Consider the following 23329-nt stretch of genomic DNA (forward strand, 5'->3'; position numbering starts at 1 on the left):
CATATATTATTATTACCTTTCCCTTCCCTGTTGTATTTGGCGCATGTAACAAATTTGATTTGGTTCTCTCAACCCTTAACACTGTGTGTGTATGTGTATGTTTACTATTATGTAGTGCTAGCATCACCGAACCCCCCCAAAAATCAGGTGCAAAGTTGTATAATCAGGTGCAAAGTTGTATTTGCACAATCGTACTATAACACGCCCAGCACATCTGTCAAAATGGCAGATAAGTAAGCGAAACTGTCCGTCAGTGATGTGGATGAAGAGACTAGCCTCCAGGTATCATCCTCAGTGTACTCGCAGTATAGTAGACTGTCCAAAGGTCACTTCACAAGCCTCAGTGGAGATTGAATTTCAGTAATTAAGGCAGGACGATGACGATAAGCTTGAGGAAGTAACTACACCGTTCATGTGTACTAAATGTTTTTACATTTAATTGCCACACAAACTACTCTAGAAGTAAACATGAAACAGTTAAAACCAGGGCAACTGCCCTTCTCATTCATTACAAGTGATTAATTTGGTGTGATTAAAGTGATTAACTTCAGACTGCCGACAGTTGATCCAAAGGAATAAGGTCAGTCACTATAGATAGCAAGAGAAGCGCTGAGTCATTTAATGCTGTAACGTAATGGTTCCCCAACCCTGGATGCCTCCCTATGGGACCCGAGAGTGACACAGCAGTCTAAGGCACTGCATCTCAGTGCAAGAGGCGTCACTAGAATCCCTGGTTCGAAATCAAGGCTGTATCACATCTGGCTGTGATTGGGAGTCCCATAGGGCGGTGCACAATTGGCCCAGTGTCGTCCGGATTTGGCCAGGATAGGCCGTCATTGTAAATAAGAATTTGTTCTTATAGCTGACTTTCATAGTTAAATAAATATTACAAAAATAATGACTATATCCAAAATTCCCTTTCAAGTTGATGGGTTTATGCACAGGTGACCATATTGAATGTACCCATGAGTGTTCCAGTTGAATTGCCATGGTCTGAGGAGCTTTTCCCATTCTAGTAATTATATTTCTATGGCTGCCTCTATTCTATTTCTATGGCTGTCTCTGTGGCCGTAGCTTCCTGATTAAGCTATCAGTCCAGGAAATCTACCGTTCCAGGAGAGAACACACTACAGTAGCCGTTCAGTGTCTACTTCACATACAGGTCACAGGGTTTGTTGAACATATGCCAACATACGCTCCATTGCGTAATGATGATAGTGTTAGAGAGGTCCATCCTCCATATTCCTTCTTCCTCCTCCCCTCTGCCCCTTTCTGTACTGTAGGTTACTGCACTCTGTCATTTGTTTCCACTGGACTGTGTCCCACTTCCATGATGTGCTCTGTGCGTCCAGGCCTCTAGCATGTAGCCGCATTTTACATTACAACCTTTCTTTCATATCCTCCCACTGCACTAAATGTACTGCACTGTACCAAGTCATTGGCCTATATTAATGTTTACACAAATCTTATATTTAGACAAATATTTGAAATACACAATGAGGAAATATGGTTTTGAAATGAGTCGTGACAAGCCTCATTCATTGAAATCTGTCAACAATTACCTTGTGAGTTCAAAGCAAATATCAACCTGAGATCAAACTGACCTACCACAGAGTGTGTAATGTCAAGTCATAATACCATGCTCAGTCTGCTGTTCTGCAGCCCAGCGGCCAGTTCTCTACCCACTACCCCAACATGACCTGTCAGTACCACAGATTGTGTAACGTCATGTTCTCTCTTCCGTCCCACAGCCCAGCGGTCGGCCCATGAGCTACCAATGGTGGAGAAACAAGACATGGATAGCTGCTCTGTCCTGGGAGGTCAGCAGATGATCTTGACGGGCCAGAACTTCAGCTCTGACTCCAAAGTCATCTTTATGGAAAAAACCCATGGTAAGTATTCAGCCAACACCTCTGAGGGAGGGAGGAAATGATAATGGCATGGTCCATATGCTGTATGATTTGCCACCTCATCTATTTAAAATGTTATGGTTATTTTGATCCAGGAAAATGATTTGTTTAACAGCTGCCAGATTCTGTTGCAAAAAACCTTTTGCATTATGTGCCAGAAGGGTTGCAAAAGTATTTACCCACATAAACCAGCCATGATAATCAGACTTACAGTTATTGCCCATGCGTTTAACACCACAGTCCTTTCTTATTATATTACTCTCTTGCAGGGTTGGGGTCAATTCCATTTTAATTCCATTCAATTCAGAAAGTAAACCTAATTCCAATTTAACATTTTCCTAATTGAAAAGCATTGAAGAGAATTGGAATTTCAGTGTACTTCCTGAATTGACTGGAATTTAAATGGAATTGACCCCATCCCTGCTCTCATTTTGGAATGGCAGATTCACCATTACAACATAGATGGTCAGATATTGCTGTATGAATCAATGTGACTGAGTAATAGTGACAAAGGCCAGCGTGCTTTCTCTGTAATTTGAATCCTGACCTTTCCTCCTCACTCAACGCTCAGATATTTGCATTCAGATTCCTCCTGATACTAAACAGTGGTGTCCTTTTTCAGATAAGAAGCTTATCACAGCAAGGTTTTGTTGTAGGTTTATTTTAGACTTCACCCAATATTCAACAAGCTGACAGTATTAGTATCGAGTGCAGATTGTTCATGTGCTTCATTGACAGTGTTACAGTATAATTTTAAACCGTCCCCTCGCCCATACCCGGGCGCGAACCAGGGACCTTCTGCACACAACGACAACATTCACCCTCGAAGCATCGTTACCCATCGCTCCACAAGAGCCGCGGCCCTTGCAGAGCAAGGGGAAATACTACTTCAAGGTCTCAGAGCAAGTGACGTAACCGATTGAAACGCTATTTAGCGCACACCGCTAACTAAGCTAGCCGTTTCACATCAGTTACAACAGCTTACATGATTGTACACTGTACTTAAGAGATGTACTTTTTTCGTCATAGTAAAAATAAAAAATAAACGTTTTATTGTCACATACACCAGATAAGTGCAGTGACCTGTGCTCGTTTACAGGGTCAGCCATATACAGTTGAAGTCGTAGGTTTTACGTACACTTAGGTTGGAGTCATTAAAGCTCGTTTTTCAACCACTCTACAAATGTATTGTTAACAAACTATATTTTTGGCAAGTCGGTTAGGGACATCTACTTTGTGCATGACACAAGTCATTTTCCCAACAATTGTTTACAGACAGGTTATTTCACTTGTAATTCACAATTCCAGTGGGTCAGAATTTTACATACACTAAGTTGACTGTGCCTTTAAACAGCTTGGAAAATTCCAGAAAATTATGTCATGGCTTTAGGAGCTTCTGATAGGCTAAATAATATAATTTGAGTGAATTGGAGGTGTGTCTGTGGATGTGTTTCAAGGCCTACCTTCAAACTCGGTGCCTCTATGCTTGACATCATGGGAAAATCAAAAGAAATTAGCCAAGACCTCAGAAAAACATTGTAAACCTCCACATGTCTGGTTCATCCTTGGGAGCAATTTCCAAACACCTGAAGGTACCACGTTCATCTATACAAACAATAGTACGCACGTATAAACACCATGGGACCACGCAGCCGTCATTCCACTCAGGAAGGAGACTCGTTCTGTCTCCTGGAGATGAACGTACTTTGGTGCGAAAAGTGCAAATCAATCCCAGAACAACAGCAAAGGACCTTGTAAAGATGCCGGAGGAAACCGGTACAAAACTATCTATATCCACATTAAAACTAGTCCTATATCGACATAATCTGAAAGGAAGAAGCCACTTCTCCAAAACCGCCATAAAAAAGCCAGACTACGGGTTGCAACAAATATTGTACTTTTTGGAGAAATGTCTTCTGGTCTGATGAAACAAAAATTGAACTGTTTGGCCATAATGACCATCGTTATGTTTGGAGGAAAAAGTTTGGGGGAAAAAGGGTGGGGCTTTCAAGCCGAAGAACACCTTCCCAACTGTGAAGCACGGGGGTGGCAGCATCATGTTGTGGGGGTGCTTTGCTGCAGGATGGCATCATGAGTGAGGAAAATTATGTGGATATAATGAAACAACATCTCAAGACATGTAGGTCTATTATCGTTGTCTCTGATTGGGGATCCTATTTAGGTTGCAATTTTCCATTTTGGTTTTGTGGGTTATTGTCTAGTTGCCTGTCAGTACTTGTTATTGTAGCGTTACGGTCGTTTTGTTAGTTTGTTAAGTGTTCTTCGTTTAATTAAAAGAAGAATGTATTCTTATCACGCTGCTCCTTGGTCTCATCAATACGACGAATGTGACATAACCTTGAGTTTCAAGCAACGTCTTACAGTGTGACAGTTGTCAAAAGCAACAATTTCATAGTATTGGTCTACATAAAACATGGTGTAAAACAAGTGTGTTAGTTTGTCCTCTAAAATCTCTTCATACCCAGACAGGTTTTATTCTTGAAAACCTGACCCTAGGAAACAGTGACTAGGGTCTGGTTTCAGTGATGAACTCCTTTGGCATAGAGGAACTGCGTCACTGCGTATGTCACTACTCATGTCACTACGTTATCCCCTTGAATAAAATACAAAACAGTAGCTAGCAAGATGGAGATCACGGAAGTTATTTTTAATGAGTGCATTTCACAAGTGGCTAGTTTGCATCAGCTGAAGCCATCAGCTAAAGCCACATGTTTTGCCTGCAAACTTTGGTTTTAAATCATGACGTTCTGGCATGTCTGCCCTGCCCTGTGATTGTTCGGACCCCCCCCCCCCCCCCCCCCCCCAGTGACATAGTTAATCTATGCAAAAATAGTCAATCATTGAAACCATACCCTAGTCACTGCCTTGCCAAGGGTCAGATATTAAAGACAGGTTTGGACTGTTTTTGATCACTAGTGTGTATCAAACCTTGGGCCAATGTTCTCCATCACACTTTGTTTATGGAATATACTTTTCTTTACTTTAAAAAAATGACCAATATTGCTTGACACACAGTAAATATGTGATTGTATGTATGATTTCATATTATGGTAAATGTAAGGTCAGGGAAAGGCTTCACTTCATGGTAAATACAGTGCCTTCAGAAAGTTACATTACAGCCTTATTCTAAAATTTATTTAAAAAATAAAAAATCCTCTGCAATCTACACACAATACCCCATAATGACCAGCTGAAAACAGGTTTTTAGACATTTTGGCAAATGTATTAAAAGTTAAAAACAGATACCATACTTACATAAGTTTTCAGACCCTTTGCTAAAGGACACGAAATTGAGGTCAGGTGCATCCTGTTTCCATTGATCATCCTTGATGTTTTTCAACTTGATTGGAGTCCACCTGTGGTAAATTCAGTTGACTGGACATGATTTGGAAAGGCACACACCCTTCTATATAAGGTCCAACAGTTGACAGTGTATGTCAGTGCAAAAACCAAGCCATGAGGTCAAAGGAATTGTCTGTAGAGCTTCGAAACAGGATTGTGTCAAGGTACAGATCTGGGAAAGGGTACCTAAAAAGGTTTGAAGATTTGAAGGTCCCCAAGAAAACAGTGGCCTCCATCATTCTTAAATGGAAGAAGTTTGGAACCACCAAGACTCTTCCTAGACCTAGCCACCCCGGGCAAACTGAGCAATCTGGGGAGAAGGGCCTTGGTCAGGGAGGTGAACAAGAACCCGATGGTCACTCTGACAGGTCTCCAGCGTCTCTGTGGAGATGAGAGAACTTTCCTGAAGGACAACGATCTCTGCAGCACTCCACCAATCAGGCTTTATGGTAGAGTGGCCAGACAGAAACCACTCCTCGGGAAAAGGCACATGAAAGCCCGCTCTGAGTTTGCCAAAAGGCACCTAAAGGCTCTCAGACCATGAGAAACAAGATTCTCTGGTCTGATGAAACCAAGACTGAACTCTTTGGCTTAAATGCCAATTGTCACGCCTGGAGGAAACCTGGCACCATCCCTACAGTGAAGCATGGTGGTGACAGCATCTTGCTGAGGGGATGTTTTTCAATAGTAGGGACCAGGAGACTAGTCAGGATCGAGGCAAAGATAAATGGAGTCTTTAAGTACAGTGAGATCCTTTAAAAAACCTGCTCCAGAATGCTCAGGACCTCAGACTGGGGCAAAAGTTCACCTTCCAACAGAACAACAACCCTAAGCACACATTCAATACAAAGTAGGAGTGGCTTCGGGATAAGTCTCTGAATATCCTTGAGTAGCCCGTTCGAACATCTCTGGAGAGACCTGAAAATTGCTGTGCAGCAACGCTCCCCATCCACCCTGACAGAGCTTAAGAAAATGTACAGAGAATAAGTGAATAAACTCCCCAAATACATGTGTGTCAAGCTTATAGTGTCATATAGTGTCATACCCAAGAAGACTCGAGTCTGTAATCACTGGCAAAGATGCTTCAACAAAGTACTGGGTAAAGGGTCTGAATACTTATGTAAATGTGATATTTGTTTTTTTATTTTAAATACATCCGCAAACATATATTTGAGCTTTTCCATAGGGGGTATTGTATGTAGATTGATGAAAAAACTATTTCATCCATTTCAGAATAAGGCTGTAACCTAACAAAATGTGGAAAAAGTCAAGGGGTCTGGATACTTTCCGAAGGCATTGTATATAGTTCTCTTTGGCTGTAGGTGAGCAGAATGGTGGAAGGGTAAGTGGTTAGGAAAGAGATATAATCTATGTGACACAAAGAGCCTTCTCTAACACCATGTTAATCATTTGGCCTATGGGTTAGTGGCAGGAAGACAATGATGTGATGGGTTAAACTAGGCGTTGTGTTCTGAGACAGGTGGAGAATCCCCTCCCATGCTCTCAATCTGTTGAAGAGACGATAGAGATACAGCTGGGATAGTTAATTTGTTATTGTTTAGAGTACATTTTTCATTGGTCAGCAACTTAGTAAGCATAGTACCAGTAGCACACATTATTTTACCATTGTTTATTTTTTTACCTCTCCTTGTTCTGTGTTCCTGTATTTTCTGTGTCCAATAGGGTGTTGAAATATACCCTGAATTATTGATTTGACCTGAAATAACCCTTTATCTGTCTCTGCAGATGGACAGCAGATTTGGGAGATGGAGACAACAGTAGACAAAGATAAATGTCAGCCTGTGAGTACCAGTCCTTTCATAGATGGCCCACTTCTCCATGTCTGAAACAGTGGTCAAACCAGTCACTGATTATACTGTCTGGATTGTTTGTATTAGAAAAAAACTAATTTGATTTAAAATAATGTCCTACTTTATCATCTCTGATTATAATCTTAAATAATGTGACAGATTATTATGAACTGAAAACGATGTCATTTTGTAGAGTCTGCTGTTTGTTGAGATCCCTTCCTATCGTGACCCATCTATCTGCCATCCTGCCAAAGTGAACTTCTATGTCATCAACGGGAAGAGGAAGCGCAGCCAGCCACAGCACTTCACATTCACCCCACTGGCAGGTAGGTACCATAAGCATCAGCACTAAGGAGGCTCTGAGCCCCTTTAAGTGCTCTGAAAGAACAATACAATGATGTAGGAATGATATCAAGTTATATGTTTTTCCTTGTCATTAGTATGTCACATTCTTAACAGACTTAACCCCCAGTCATATCTCTGTTGTCTTCCATCTCTCCCACAGTTCCCTCCATTAAAACAGAGCCTGTAGATGACTATCCTTTCACCATGCCCCAGATCCTGGGTGTTTCCCCGCAGTCCTACTACCACCACAGTCCTGTGGGGATCATTCACCCAGACGACAGCCTGGTCTCCAGCATGGCCTCATGCCAGCAGGTCCGATCCAGCCTCCCCACACCCGGCCCAGACCCCCGCTTCCAGCAACAGAGCCCAGCCATTGTGTACACCCGTGGGGGCAAGAGTCTGAGTGGCAGCCCCGAAGGGCTCTACCAGCAGACTGGAGGGATGGGGATGATGCCCGACCCACACCGCTCTGTCCTGGTCCACACAGGCTCCCCAGTCCAGCAGCAACACGGAGGGGGCCAGGGCCAACACCCCTCCATAATTCAGTTCTCCCCCACCAACCAACACCTGCTCAGGGGAGGTGACCCTCCACCTCTCCAGCCTGACAACCAGCAGCATATCATCTACTGTGATGGCTTCCCTCAGCAGGCTGGAGCCCAAGCTCACTCCCCTGTCCCGGCCCACTCCCCCCAGCATTACCCCACCACGGTGATCCAGCAACAGCCCTATGTGCCCAAAGTGGTGCCCAAGGGCAGGTCTTCCCCTGGAGGGATGGAAGCCCAGAGATGCGTCCCTGGAGAGGAGCAGAGAGCCAGCCTCCCTGGAGGACAGGTCACAGTCAAGGAGGAGAACCTGGATCAGATGTACCTTGATGACGGTGAGTGTAAGTTAGTAGCAGGGTTTTCTACATCAATAGAATTAATGCTCTTGAATGATGCATGGTGGTGTAACATCCATGTTTTTTAAATGTTAATGTCTGAATCACAACAGCATTGGATAGTCATAATTTAGGCAAATAATAATCACTGTTCGCAAAAAAGACTGCAGTGTTCAATGCATGGCTGAGCGTGCAGTGGCATAGAGTAGGCCTAGGCTAAAGGTTATATCAGATATGTATCTTTCTTTTTGTGTTTAGAAACATATTCCATGCAATTCTACTACACCTTCTGTCTAGAGACATTAGCAGAATCTTTTTTTAATATGACAAAAATGACAGGGTACTATAGGCCTATATTGCTAACACTAACTGTACAATATGAAGTCCATTTAACCTGGAGGAGGAAATTATCATCCAAAACAGTTTAAAGTAGAACTGACCTAATGATTAAATGTTCATATGTGCACAAGGCACTCACTGGGGATATGGCCAATGTGCTACGCTGGTGCCAATAAGACTATTCCCTCAAGTTGCAGATTATGATAACTACTGTAAAAGAAAGATTGGAGTCTTTTTATTGCCTTCTCTTTACAGCAATAGCAATTTGCTTTCCAAACTATGTTTTATTTCGATTAAATTAGGTGTAGAAGAGAGAACACGGGATATTAAAATATATATGACTGACTATTTTCTATTCGTTTACATATCTAAACTTGCCGAACGGGAATAGGAATAATATCAAATACCTCTCTTGCAGTAGCCTACAAAGAAATGTGTGTGCTGTTCACAACATGCTTTTTTGCAAACAGCCATGAGGCTGCAGTAATACTGTTACCAAATCTTGTCCTATGCTTAGGCTCGTCATCACATTAGGAATTGGATTTTGTTATTCTGCATAGATGCATGCATTGCTTTATTATAAAGGTGATTGGTCAGTACCCCTCTGCTCAAAACAAATTCTTGCAGCTATGCCTTGTATGCGACCATCTAATCTAGGTCTACTAAAAAGGGAGACAATAATTGTACAGTATGACGTTTAACCTGGAGGAGGAAATTATTGTCCAAATACAAAGTTTCAAATGGCACTCATTAGCCCAATGATAAAGAGTGAATATGCACACTCATTAGCCCAATGATAAAGAGTGAATATGCACACTCATTAGCCCAATGATAAAGAGTGAATATGCACACTCATTAGCCCAATGATAAAGAGTGAATATGCACACTCATTAGCCCAATGATAAAGAGTGAATATGCACACTCATTAGCCCAATGATAAAGAGGGTGAATATGCACATTTCCCATCAATCATTGTTTGATGTAGCCCAATGATAAAGAGTGAATATGCACACTCATTAGCCCAATGATAAAGAGTGAATATGCACACTCATTAGCCCAATGATAAAGAGTGAATATGCACACTCATTAGCCCAATGATAAAGAGTGAATATGCACACTCATTAGCCCAATGATAAAGAGTGAATATGCACACTCATTGGGGATGAAGACTATGTTCTCCACTGGTGTTAATAAGATCCTAAAATACTCAAATTGAGAATTTTGATAACTAGAAGACAGATTAGTTTTGCTTTCCAAACAATGTTTTCCCACGATTGTATTTGAAATATTGCGATATGCCTGGGCCTATATTAGCAGCTTTTCACTGACAGACGCAATCAACAATCATTTGTTTGGTATTTGCCATAAGTTCTGCCCAAATTGTGGGCCTTCCAATTGTAGGCTATATGCTTGTGATTTAAAACATTTTTTGAAGCGAATGATCATCTGAGGCAAAATCATGTGTACTAGTCTATTTTGAATGATTGTATTGACAGGAGTAATTACGTAATTGAGGCATTTTAATTCAATTCAATTTTTTTACAATTGGACACGCCACACTACCTTCTCTCTCTCAATTAATTTGAATTCAATTAAGGTTTGGCATAGCAAACATATGTTTATATTGCCAAAGCAAATGAAATAGATAATAAACAATCAAACATGAACAGTAGACATTACGATCACAAAGTTTCAGAGAAATAGAGACATTTCAAATGTTATATTGTGGCTATGTACATTGTGACGATGTGCAAATAGATAAAGTACAAAAGGGAAAATAAATAAGCATTAATATGGGTTGTATTGACAATGGTGTTCTTCACTGGTTGACCTTTTCTTGTGACGACAGGTCACAAATCTTGCTACTGTGATGGCACACTGGGGTATTTCATCCAATAGATATGGGAGTTTATCAAAATTTGATTTGTTTTCAAATTCTTTGTGGGTCTGTAATCTGAGGGAAATGTGTTTCTATAGTATGGTCATACATCTGGCAGGAGGTTAGGAACTGCAGCTCAGTTTCCACCTCATTTTGTGGGCAGTGTGCACATAGCCTTTCTTCTCTTGAGAGCAAGTCTGCCTATAGCGGCTTTCCTTAATTTTAGGTCAGTCACAGTGGTCAGGTATTCTGCCACTGTGTACTCTCTTCTTAGGGCCAAATGGCATTCCAGTTTGCTCTGTTTTTTGGTAAATTATTTTGAATGTGTCAAGCAATTATCTTTTTGTTTTCTTATGATTTTGTTGTATCTAATTGTGTTTCTGTCCTGGGGCTTTGTGGGGTCTGTTTGTGTTTGTGAACAGAGCCCCAGGACCAGCTTGATTAGGGGACTCTTCTCTAGGTTAATCTCTCTGAAGGTGATGGCTTTATTATGGAGCATTTGGGAATCGCTTCCTTTTAGGTCGTTGTAGAATATAACAGCTTCTTGGTTGGTGAGTAAACCCAGGGCAATGGCGTCTAGATTTATATTTGTGGTCCTGGCAACTAGACCTTTTTCGGAAACAACATTATTTTTATCTTACTGAGATTTACTGTCAGGGCCCTGGTGTGACAGAATCTGTGCAGAAGATACTGGAGAGAAGCACTAGATTATCAGCAAAGAGTATACATTTGGCTTCAGAATCTAGTAGGGTGAGGCCGGGTGCTGCAGGCTGTTCTAGTGCCCTCGCCAATTTGTTGATACATATGTTGAAGAGGGTTGGGCTCAAGCTACTTCCCTGTCTCACCCACGGCCCAGTGATAAGAAATGTGTGTTTATTGCCTGCACACTTCTTGGATTTTAGAATGTCATATGTTTTTCCCCCAAAACCACTTTCTATCAATTTGTATTGCAGACCCTCATGCCAAATTGAGTCAAAAGCTTTTTTGAAATCAACAAAGCATGAGAAGACTTTGCCTTTGTGTGGTTTGTTTGCCAATTAGGGTGTGCAGGGTGAATATGTGGTCTGTCTTATAGTAATTTGGCAAAAAGCCTATTTGACATTTGCTCAGTACATTGATTTCACTGAGGAAATATACAAGTTTGTTGTCAATGATAATGCATAGGATTTTCCTAAGGTTGCTGTTGACACATATCCCACCGACGTTATTGGGGTTAAATTTGTCTCTACTTTTGTGGATTGGAGGGATCAGTCCTTGGTTCCAAATATTGGGGGAGATGCCAGAGCTAAGGATGATGGTTAGTGTAGCCAATTGGAATTTGTGGTCTGTATATTTTATCATGTAATTTAGGATAACATCAACACCACAGGCCTTTTTGTCCTGTAGTTCATTCAATATAATTGGAAAATCCAGTAGGTTCTGGAAGTCCTTGATAGCTGATTATTGATCATTTATATTTTTTTGCTGTTTTTTTTATAGAGCCAAAAAGAATGGATAAGTAGTTTATCCATACATCTCTGTTTTTAATAACTCTTCGTGTTTGTTTTGTGTGTTCCAATTTTCCCAGAAGTGGTTAGATTCTATGGATTATTAAATTACATTGAGCTGATTTCTGAGATACTGTTCTTTCTTTTGCCGTAGTGTATTTTAGTGATTCACAATAGTGAAGGTCTCTGTTTTTGGTTTCTCAGTTTCTTCTTAGGTTTTTGAAATTTTCATTAAACCATTTGTCATTGTTTAAAATGTTCTTAGGTTGTCTGCTTGCTCTTATTATTTTTTTGATAGGGACGCTGAAAGGTTAAATATACTGTTTAGGTTTCCTACTGCCAAGTTTACACCTTCACTATTACAGTGAAATGTTTTGTCCATGAAGTTGTCTAAAAGGGATTGAATTTGTTGCCTAATAGTTTTTTTGGAGTTTTTACACTATTTTCCTTCCATCTGTAGCATGTCTTAGTATTGTTCAGTTACTTTGGCTTTGATGCCTCATAGTTGAATATTGCTCTGTTCAAGTAGACTGATAGGGGTGTCAGTGGCTGACTGTGAACGCTCTGAGAGACTCTAGGTTGAGGTTAGTGATAAAGTAATCTACAGTACTACTGCCAAGGGATGAGCTGTGGACTATGTACAGACCCAGCGTGTGACTGAGCTGCAGGACTTGTGACCCGTTTTTGTTGGTTGTTTTATCACAGTTGTGCCTAGGGGGGCATATTAGGGAGGGAATGCTGTCACCTCCAGGTAGGTGTTTGTCCCCCTGTGTGCTGAGTGTCAGGTTCTTGTCCTGTTCTGGCATTTAGGTCGCCACAGACTAGTACATGGAAATGGTTGATCTCCCCCTCTAGGATGGAGAAGCTGTCATCGTTTTAAAGTATGGGGATTCTGTTGGGGGGATATAGGAAGGAGACATGAGGACATTTGTCTCTGAGATAATTACCTTATTAATTTCAAGCCATATGTAAAATGTTCCTGTTTTGACTAATGTGGTGAATATCAAATGATCTGGAGAAATGCTCTCAAATAGTCTTCCACTTCTATTTTTGATTAGTTTAGTTCTAAAGGTGTCAAAAAGGGAATTAAAACAATCTTAAATTAGGAACATGGCATTCTCTCGCCCTTGACTCGCAGGTCTGCTCCTGCCCATGTCAAACGTGTATGCATACTAGCCCACTATCCAGCAAGCAACACAGTATTGGGTGCAGCCCAGCGAGTGGCAAATGCGCTTTCTACCTACTGGTGCTGGATTGAGATCTTTTCTTTGCGATGGATCGCTTTGCTGTCTATTTGTGCTCAGTTTTAATAGGCACAATCTTGTGTTTACTAATTAAATTACAACACCCCTCTCGTTTTCTCTTTCTCACACACATTGTTATGCAGTAACTTACAAAGAAATGTGCGCTGCTCTGTCCACAAGTCTATTTTGTATTGTAAACAGAGTTAAATTAACTTAGGCTGCAGTGACTAACGTTACCTAATCTTGTCCCGAATCTTGGCTGCTCATCACATTAGGAAATGTATCTTATTGTTAACCTGCAAATGTTTTATTATAAAGGTGTTTTTTTAAATATATATTTTTTTAACCCCGTCCCCCCCAATAGGAAATGGCCAGGAAATGTAGTTACGTATGTTCCTCAAGGTGGAAATAACATGGTTTATGAGTCATATATTTATATTTAACCTGTGTCAGCCTCATTATTAATATTATTACCCTGTGAGATCAGAATAACAGACCACATCCAGAAGTCATGTTCTTATACCCATCCATTTTTGTTGTGCCCCTTCCAATCCAAACGACATGTTATTACAGTGTGATCACCAGACCTGATGATGATGTTGACCTTTTAAACCTCTGGTTGGGATGGAGAGGTAGGTAGCTAGTCCTCTCTGGTTGGGATGGAGAGGTAGCTAGTCCTCGTCAGTCTCAGGGCAGCTCCCTGACCATGTTGAAGGGTTGTAAGAGCATCTGCTAAATGACTTAAATGTAATGTAAATGTGATCTGTGGTCTGAAGGACCTGACAACCCTGTGGTTCAGTTCACCACAACCCTGTCAGAGAGAGAGATGGGTTTCTCTGGCATCACCACATATCATTACAATTATTTTATTTATTTAACAAGGCAAGTCAGTTAAGAACAAATTCCTATTTACAATGACAGCCTACCAAAAGGCCTCCTGCGGGGATGGGGGGCCTGGGATTAAAAATAAACAAATAAATCCACTATTAATATAATACTAAACACACATCACAACAAGAGAGACAACACTACATAAAGAGAGACCTAAGACAACAACATAGCAAGGCAGCAACACATGACAACACAGCATGGTAGCAACACATGGTACAAACATTATTGGGCTCAGACAACAGCACAAAGGGCAAGGTAGAGACAACATATCACACAAAGCAGCCACAACTGTCAAATTACACTTCTCTTTTTTAAATTTCATTCTCTGAAATGAAAAGGGAAAAAGGCAGCAGCCAGTTCTCCTGACCAATCACCTGGAGATGTTGACACTGTTATGATCTGAAAAACAAGTTCCATAGCAACCATTGTCAAACAGTGGAACGGGCTGCCTCGGAGATCCGGGGAAAGCCTCTTTGTTTGTTGTACTTGGCCAGGGTTTCTCCTTGGCCCCACACCCCTGAATTCTGTGGGGGAACCCACTGGAGGATTTGCTTTTTTCCATCTCCTGCCCGGGATTCTGCCAATCTGGCACAATAAATTCCTATTTGCAGCTGCTCTCTTCCAGAAAATCCAGCCTGCTCTCCGTAAGATAGTCGGGAGTCGGGAGAAAAGCAGCAGCAGGAAGAGGGAAGGGACCGAGTTCAGATGGAAAAAAATAAATTGAAATAAAGGGTACAGGAGTGGAATTGAGTTTTGGATGGCCTAATAGTGTTTCCCTCTGTAAACAGCAACAGCATTTACTGTTTCTGAATTAACACAAAGTAACTGGGAGAGTCATACTGGTTGGACTGTGTTTGATCCTCCTCCCTAACATCAAGGCGTTGATCTCAGAGCACCCTATTTAATTTTACCTTTATTTAACTAGGCAAGTCAGTTAAGAACAAATTCTTATTTTCAATGACAGCCTAGGAATAGTGGGTTAACTTCCTGTTCAGGGGCAGAACAACAGATTTGTACCTTGTCAGCTCGGGGGTTTGAACTTGCAACCTTCCGGTTACTAACCACTAGGCTACCCTGCCGCCCCTAGCAAGATCCCTCCATGTAAAGCCTTCCCTCTATTCTGTTAGCTACTTGAACAATTCACCATCTTCCTGCAAATCTCGTAAGAAATATTAATTGGGGAAGTACTACATTTAAGTGCCCTCTTTAATCCCAAAGAATTGTAAATAATAAATTCAGAACACATTATGTAAAGCTTAAAGCAATAAAGATGACATAATAATGGCTCCTAACCAATTGTGCTTTTTTATGCTTTTTATGCATTATTTGTAACTTATTTTGTACAAAATGTTTCTGCCACCGTCTCTTATGACTGAAAGAGCTTCTGGATATCAGAACATCGATTACTCACCTCAAACTGAACTTACTCCAGATACCCGACCAGGCCCAAATTCCTGTCATTCGTGTGAAGAGAAGACACAGATACAGGGGACACAGGTCTGGGTGCCCTGTGATAATTCTTTGTTGAGTGAGTAACCCACCTCTACCATCCTTCTTATTGGCCATTGTCCAATCATTGGAGAATAAACTGGATGAGCTCTGATCAAGACTATCCTACCAATGGGACATTAAAAACTGTAGTATCTTATGTTTAACCGAGTCGTGGCTGAACGACGACATGGACAATAACAGCTGGTGCGAAAAATCTAATATTAAGTATCAAGGTTTTGCTCGCCTGAGGTTGAGTATCTCATGATAAGCTGTAGACCACACTATTTAGCAAGAGAGTTTTCATCTATATTTTTCGTAGCTGTCTATTGAACACCACAAACCGATGCTGGCACTAATTCCATACTCAACGAGTTGTATAAAGCCATAAACAAACAAGAAAATGCTCATCCAGAGGTGGCGCTCCTAGTGGCTGGGCACTTTAATGCAAGGAAACTTAAATACATCCATAAATCCATGTGCAACAAGAGGGGGGGGGGCATCTAGACCACCTTTACTCCACACACAGAGATGCATACAAAGCTCTCCCTCACCCTCCATTTGGCAAATCTGACCATAATTATATCCTCCTGATTCCTGCTCACAAGCAAAAACTAAAGCATCAAGTACCAGTGACTCGCTCAATACGGAAATGGTCAGATTACGCAGATTTTTAAAAGAAATATTTAATTTGACCTTTATTTTACTAGGCAAATCAGTTAAGAACAAATTCTTATTTTCAATGACGGCCTACGAACAGTGGGTTAACTGCCTGTTCAGGGGCAGAACGACAGATTTGCACCTTGTCAGCTCGGGGATTCGAACTTGCAACCTCTCGGTTACTAGTCCAACACTCTAACCACTAGGATACCCTGCCGCCCTGATGCTAAGCTACGGGACTGTTTTGCTAGCATAGATTGGAATATGTTCCGGGACTCATCCGATGGCATTGAGGAGTATACCACATCAGTCACTGGCTTCATCAATAAGTGCATTGATGACGTTGTCCCCACAGTGACCGTACGTACATGCTACGGATTACAGGTAACATCCGCAATGAGTTAAAAGGTAGAGCTGCCGCTTTCAAGAAGCGGGACTTAAACTCTGACACTTATAAGAAAGATCTCTATGCCCTCAGTTGAACCATCAAACAGGCAAAGTGTAAATACAGGACTAAGATTGAATCATATCCAGTGACACAAGCCTACCAGATGAGCTAAATGACTTCTATGCACACTTCGAGGCAAGCAACACTGAAGCATGCATGAGAGCACCAGCTGTTCCGGACAACTGTGTTATCACGTTCGCCGTAGCCAATTTGAGTAAGCCCTTTACAAAAAAGTCAACATTCAGAAGGCCACAGGGCCAGACGGATTACCAGGACGTGTACTCCGAGCATGCACTGACCAACTGGCAAGTGTCTTCACTGACATTTTCAACCTGTCCCTGGCCGAGGCTGTAATACCTATATGTTTCAAGCAGACCATCAAAGTCCCTGTGCCCAAGAACACCAAGGTAACCTGCCTAACTGACTACCGACCCGTAGCACTCACGTTTGTAGCAAATAAAGTGCCCTGAAAGGCTGGTCATGGCTCACATCAACACCATCATTCCAGAAACCTTAGACCCAATCCAATCTGCATACCGCCACAACAGATGCACTGATGACGCAATCTCTATTGCACTCAACACTGCCTTTTCCCACCTGGACAAATGGAACACCTACATGAGAATGCTGTTCATTGACTACAGCTCAGCATTCAACACCATAGTGCCCTCAAAGCTCATCACTAAGCTAAAGACCCTGGACTTCCTGATGGACCGCTCCCAGGTGGTAGGGTAGGCAACAGCACATCTGCCACGCGGTCCCTTCAGGGGTGTGTGCTTAGTCCCCTCCTGTACTCTCTGTTCACCCATTAAGTTTGCCAATGACACAACAGTGGTAGGCCTGATCACTGACAATAATGAGACAGCCTATAGGGAGGAGGTTAGAGACCTGGAAGTGTGGTGCCAGGACAACAACCTGTCCCTCAACGTGATCAAGACAAAGGAGATGATCCTGGACTACAGGAAAAGGAAGGCTGAGCACACCCCCATTCTCATCGATGGGACTGTAGTGGAGCAGGTTGAGAGCTTCAAGTTCCTTGGCTTCCACATCACCAACCGTTGTGAAGAGAGCACGACAACGCAACTGAAAAGATTTGGCATGCGTCCTCAGATCCTCAAAAAGTTCTAAAGCTGCATTCTGAGTGGTTGCATCACCACCTGGTATGGCAAGTGCTCCGCCTCCGACCACAAGGCGCTACAGAGTGTAATGCGTATGGCCCAGTACATCACTTGGGCCAAGCTTCCTGCCATCCAGGACATCTATACTAGGCGGTGTCAGAGGAAGGCCCTAAAAATTGCCAAAGACTCCAGCCACCCCAGTCATAGACTGTTTTCTCTGCTACCACACGGCAAAAGACTTCTGACCAGCTTCTATTCCCAAGCCATAAGATTGCTGAACAGCTAATTTCAGACATGTTGTATTTTCATATTATAGTGTACGGTTTTTGGATTAATTTAAGATTTCTCTCAAAAACACGCGTATCCCTGTGAAATGTCAACGGAGCACTGAGCGCATATTTTCAAAACCTTTTACATTTAATTCAGCTTGTGTCATGCTAATGTAGCTTTTTGGAAACAACTTTGAAGACGACGACCACAAAATGTAAAATCCTCAAACATTGTTACGAGAAACCTGCAACGTTATGTCAACAGAGTTCTGTGGTTATTATCTGATTTATTAGGTTGTGAAATCTGACTTTTTGGATATAATGTTAATGATATTTTATTTATTTATTTTATTTCACCTTTATTTAACCAGGTAGGCAAGTTGAGAACAAGTTCTCATTTACAATTGCGACCTGGCCAAGATAAAGCAAAGCAGTTTGACACATACCACGACAGAGTTACACATGGAGTAAAACAAACATTCAGTCAATAATACAGTAGAAACAAGTCTATATACGTTGTGAGCAAATGAGGTGGGATAAGGGAGGTAAAGAAAGAAAAAGGCCATGGTGGCAAAGTAAATACAATATAGCAAGTAAAACACTGGAATTGTGGATTTGCAGTGGAAGAATGTGCAAAGTATAAATAAAAATAATGGGGTGCAAAGGAGCAAAATAAATAAATAAAATAGATAAATATATGTTAGAGATATGTTAGAGAAAGACCCCACTGAATGATTCAGAACATGAAGAATCATATGTGTCTTGGTACAATGTATTTTACAACATAAGGTAGTGACATTTTCTCACTGTAGCACATTTTCACCCGCTCTAGGCAGAGTGGGAGGACACCTTTTTATATAATATTTCAAAAAGACATAACTAAAGGTGCACTTTGAGACAGAGCATCAGAAGAATCTTTTTACTCAGAAACATCCGTCAGTTATGTTGTATAGGGTATGAATCCACCCACCCAATACAAGTGGTAGTTATGTACAGTAGCTGTAGAAATGGAATAGAACATGTGCCACCCTCGCCTCCCCTTCAAACCTTCCCTTCAACGTTCAAACACAGCACAGGAAGACAGGGCAATGCAGAAAGCCCCATTGGTCTTTCTCTATTAAGATGTCAAGTTGTGTTTTATGCGCAAAACATTCATTTATTTGAACATCACAAAGACATTTTCTGGGAAATACAATTTTCAAATGAGTCACTCTTGAGTGTCTTTCACACCTTGCTCATTTTGAAAGTGTTCAACTCTGGAGCACCATGACTCGTGGTTAGTTTAGATTCTAGAACTGTATCATCAGAGTAGCGCTGCTCTCTGTGGCGTCACAGAGGTCAAGGACAACAGAAGAAAGTCATGTATTTCACTATGAGTAAAATCAAAACATGGAATGAACTTCACAGTTCATACTGTACTCAAAAGGCCTTTATCAGAAGCTAGGGGCTTTGTGTGTGTGTATATAGGCCTACAACGTTCTTTATACTGTAAGGATGTTGTCCACAACCTAGAAAGTTATTTCCTTGTGAAGGATGGGAGTTGGGACACACTCTAGTTACTAGTACCTGCAGCTTTCCATGTTGTCGTTGTAGTGAATCTGACTGGAATTAACCCCAGAGGCAGTGGAGCAGGTGAAATGATTCCAGCGTGCAGAAGGAGAGCTACCGTTCAGAGATAAAGCACACAGGAAAACAGCTTGGTGAACACACATTAGTTTCAGGTCACTGATGTCCCACTTACCAGTGAGCAGAGGAAAGACAACAATAGCAACATACCCACACTAATACAGGGAACCAGCGTTAAGAAACTAAACTGTGTTATATAGCATACTGTATTCTGAGAATTTAACTTTTGAATGGCTATGATTGATCCTCAAATGTAATGGAAACTTGTGTAACATCATACACCTTATTTGCTCTCTGGCAGTTGAAGGTAGAAGTTCTGGTGGTCAGGTCTGTCTGTCTGTCTGTCTGTCTGTCTGTCTGTCTGTCTGTCTGTCTGTCTGTCTGTCTGTCTGTCTGTCTGTCTGTCTGTCTGTCTGTCTGTCTGTCTGTCTGTCTGTCTGTCTGTCTGTCTGTCTGTCTGTCTGTCTGTCTGTCTGTCTGTCTGTCTGTCTGTCTGTCTGTCTGTCTGTCTGTCTGTCTGTCTGTCTGTCTGTCTGTCTGTCTGTCTGTCTGTCTGTCTGTCTGTCTACCCATGCCACTTGTTCTGTGGGTTGATTCTGCTCATGTTGCCAACAAAGTCCCCCAGGCAACCCTTTCACACACACACACACACACACACACACACGCGCACGCACGCACGCACGCACGCACACGCACGCTCCCCCACCTCACAGTAGGCAATGTGAAGTGACTGAGTCAGCTACAGTACTGTACAGTGTGCGTATGAGTGTGTCTCTCTCTCTCTCTCCCACCTCTGGTTGGTAAACAAACACGTTCATTGGCGCAGGACGCTAAAGCCAGACACTCACCTATTGTATGGTTAAGTCTGAGTGTTCCCTGGGCCAGCCTCAAATGGCCATGCCAACCCTTCATGAGGCTCCGTTAAAGCTCTCTACTGTGTAACTTCTTTGGTGCACCACTCGCCTCTCTAAACCCCTTTTTTATACTCAGGAAAATCCTGTGGCCCCATTGGGGAGATGAAAGTTTATTTAAGGCATTAGGTGTCAAAGGGAATTCCACTAGAAACTAAAATAAACATGGACGTTTAGGTTGTGGTTGTGATGACAGCAGAGAGAGCTGGAGCACCCGGGCCGGTTTGGCCACTAGTTGGTTTGCCTCCCTCCCTGTTTCAGATGCAGCTCTGCTCTGCTCTGCTCTGCTCTGCTCTATAAAGTGTGCTTAGTGTTGAGCTGTTATAAAAGGCCAAGGTTTATTTCTCTTTCACATCTGCAGATGATCAGAGACAGAGGGAGGAGGAGGATAGACTTGCTGCTACTCTTAATAATATAAGAAGGTCTGCAGCTTGCTGAGCTGCCAATGGTTTAGCTCAGCTTATGGGTTGTTTGTCAGGCAAAATAATTTCTAACTCCCACATCTGATAAATAACTCAGTGACTTGCAATAACTTAGAATGTTTAATCTCATGTCTGTCCGCTTAACTTGCTGTTTAAAGGCGACACCATTTCTCTTGTTCCACTATATAGATCACTGCTTTAAAGGCTCAGTGCAGTCAACTTGATGTTGCTGTGTTTTCTATATATGTCCACACTATGAGGTTGGAATAATACTGTGAATTTGTGTTAATTATTATAATGCCCTTTTTGCATGAGACTTGTTTGAAAAGACCGCCTGAAATTTTAGCTTGTTTTGGTGGGATGGAGTTTTGGGCTGCCTGGTGAAATAAATGAGTTAATAGACCGATAAGAAAGAGTTCCAAACCTCTCTGCCAATAATAGCTGGGCGGCAGGTAGCCTAGTGGTTAGAGTGTTGAACTAGTAACCGAAAGGTTGCAAGATTGAATCCCCGATCCCCAAGGTAAAAATCTATTGGTCTGCCCCAGAACAAGGTAGTTAACCCACTGTTCCTAGACTGTCATTGAAAATAAGAATTTGTTCTTAACTGACTTGCCTAGTTAAATAAAGGTAAAATAAAATAGCAAGTTTTCAGTTTTGCCCTCCCATGTCACACCACTCTCGTACTGTCCTTGCCAAATTCTTGCTTGAGGAATTGCTCTTTGCTAAGAAGCTATTTAAAATATATATTTTTAACCATTTTAATTTAAAACAATCACAACTTTTAAATAGGCCTCCTAAAAGCCTGTTGGATATTGAGTTCCCCTAAACCCGACTCTAAAACAAAGCACAATACATAATATGGTGCTGCTTACTATCTTACTAAATCTATATTATCTTATTCATCCCTTTGAAGTGAAAAAGATTGATCATATTTTAGGATGCTTCATATTAGCAGAGTTTGCTCTATTAAACTATTGAATTAAGTGAGACAACCTCCCTGTGAATGTTTAAAACATGCTAATATAGTATACAGCAGGTAACCATGAATATGGTCAGCTTTTATATACTACATTAATGAATAAAATGAATTAAACTCAAATGATGTCACTGTCACACTCACAATTTCCCCCTCCATTTTGGGCATGTCTTAAAATGTATGTGTTCCCTAAAAGTCAAAACAAGAAGCCATGGCGTCAGGCTCTTATGTCCATAGTGCCAGTATACACAGTGTGCTTCCAGGCCTGTTTGAGCTGTTAGTTACTGATAAAGACAGACCGACTGCAGTACGGAAGATGTGGCCTATCTGGACAGACTCCACTACAGTACATGTTTAACCTACTGGACAGTCCTTTAACTTTACTGCAGGTTTCCCCCATTGTCAATGTGAACCAAAAACTGCTGTGGTGTAAGTTACAGCTACAGTAGCACTCTAATTGCTTTTGTGAGGTCATATAATCACTCTTAATTTTCATGTGAATATCTAGTTCTAGTTATGAATGAGACACATTATTCCATTTGACACCTTGCCATTATAGCCACAGTATAGGCATATTTTTTTGTCATTCACTATAGGCCTATAAATATGTTGTTATAGTCCCTATACATTAAAACCAAATGCATGCTTTTCAACCGTTCGCTGCCTGCACCCGCACGCCCGACTAGCATCACCACCCTGGATGGTTCCGACCTAGAATATGTGGACATTTATAAGTACCTAGGTGTCTGGCTAGACTGTAAACTCTCCTTCCAGACTCATATCAAACATTTCCAATCTAAAATCAAATCTAGAGTCGGCTTTCTATTCCGCAACAAAGCCTCCTTCACTCTCGCCGCCAAACTTACCCTAGTAAAACTGACTGTCCTACCGATCCTCGACTTCAGCGATGTCATCTACAAAATAGCTTCCAATACTCTACTCAGCAAACTGGATGCAGTTTATCACAGTGCCATCAGTTTTGTTACTAAAGCACCTTATACCACCCACTACTGCGACCTGTATGCTCTAGTCGGCTGGCCCTCGCTACATATTCGTCGCCAGACCCACTGGCTCCAGGTCATCTACAAGTCCATGCTAGGTAAAGCTCCGCCTTATCTCAGTTCACTGGTCACGATGGCAACACCCACCCGTAGCACGCGCTCCAGCAGGTGTATCTCACTGATCATCCCTAAAGCCAACACCTCATTTAGCCACCTTTCCTTCTGCTGCCTGTGACTGCAACGAATTGCAAAAATTACTGAAGT

At 41.7% G+C, this 23329-nt stretch overlaps 1 protein-coding gene across 5 annotated transcripts in view; it reads left to right on the plus strand.

Moving 5' to 3' along the window:
* Positions 1-23329, plus strand: part of LOC124032204 (nuclear factor of activated T-cells, cytoplasmic 2-like) — a 50402-nt gene that overhangs the window by 22806 nt on the left and 4267 nt on the right. For 4 of the 5 annotated variants that reach the window (XM_046344430.1, XM_046344431.1, XM_046344428.1 and 1 more), the window contains exons 6-9: positions 1752-1892; positions 7020-7075; positions 7278-7410; positions 7590-8312. In XM_046344430.1, coding sequence (XP_046200386.1) covers positions 1752-1892; positions 7020-7075; positions 7278-7410; positions 7590-8312 — 1053 coding nt within the window. The remainder of the gene's footprint in view (positions 1-1751; positions 1893-7019; positions 7076-7277; positions 7411-7589; positions 8313-23329) is intronic. The other variant, XM_046344429.1, reaches the window with a different exon arrangement.

Source organism: Oncorhynchus gorbuscha, linkage group LG03 (assembly GCF_021184085.1).
Source record: "Oncorhynchus gorbuscha isolate QuinsamMale2020 ecotype Even-year linkage group LG03, OgorEven_v1.0, whole genome shotgun sequence".
Classification (NCBI taxonomy): Eukaryota; Metazoa; Chordata; class Actinopteri; order Salmoniformes; family Salmonidae; genus Oncorhynchus; species Oncorhynchus gorbuscha.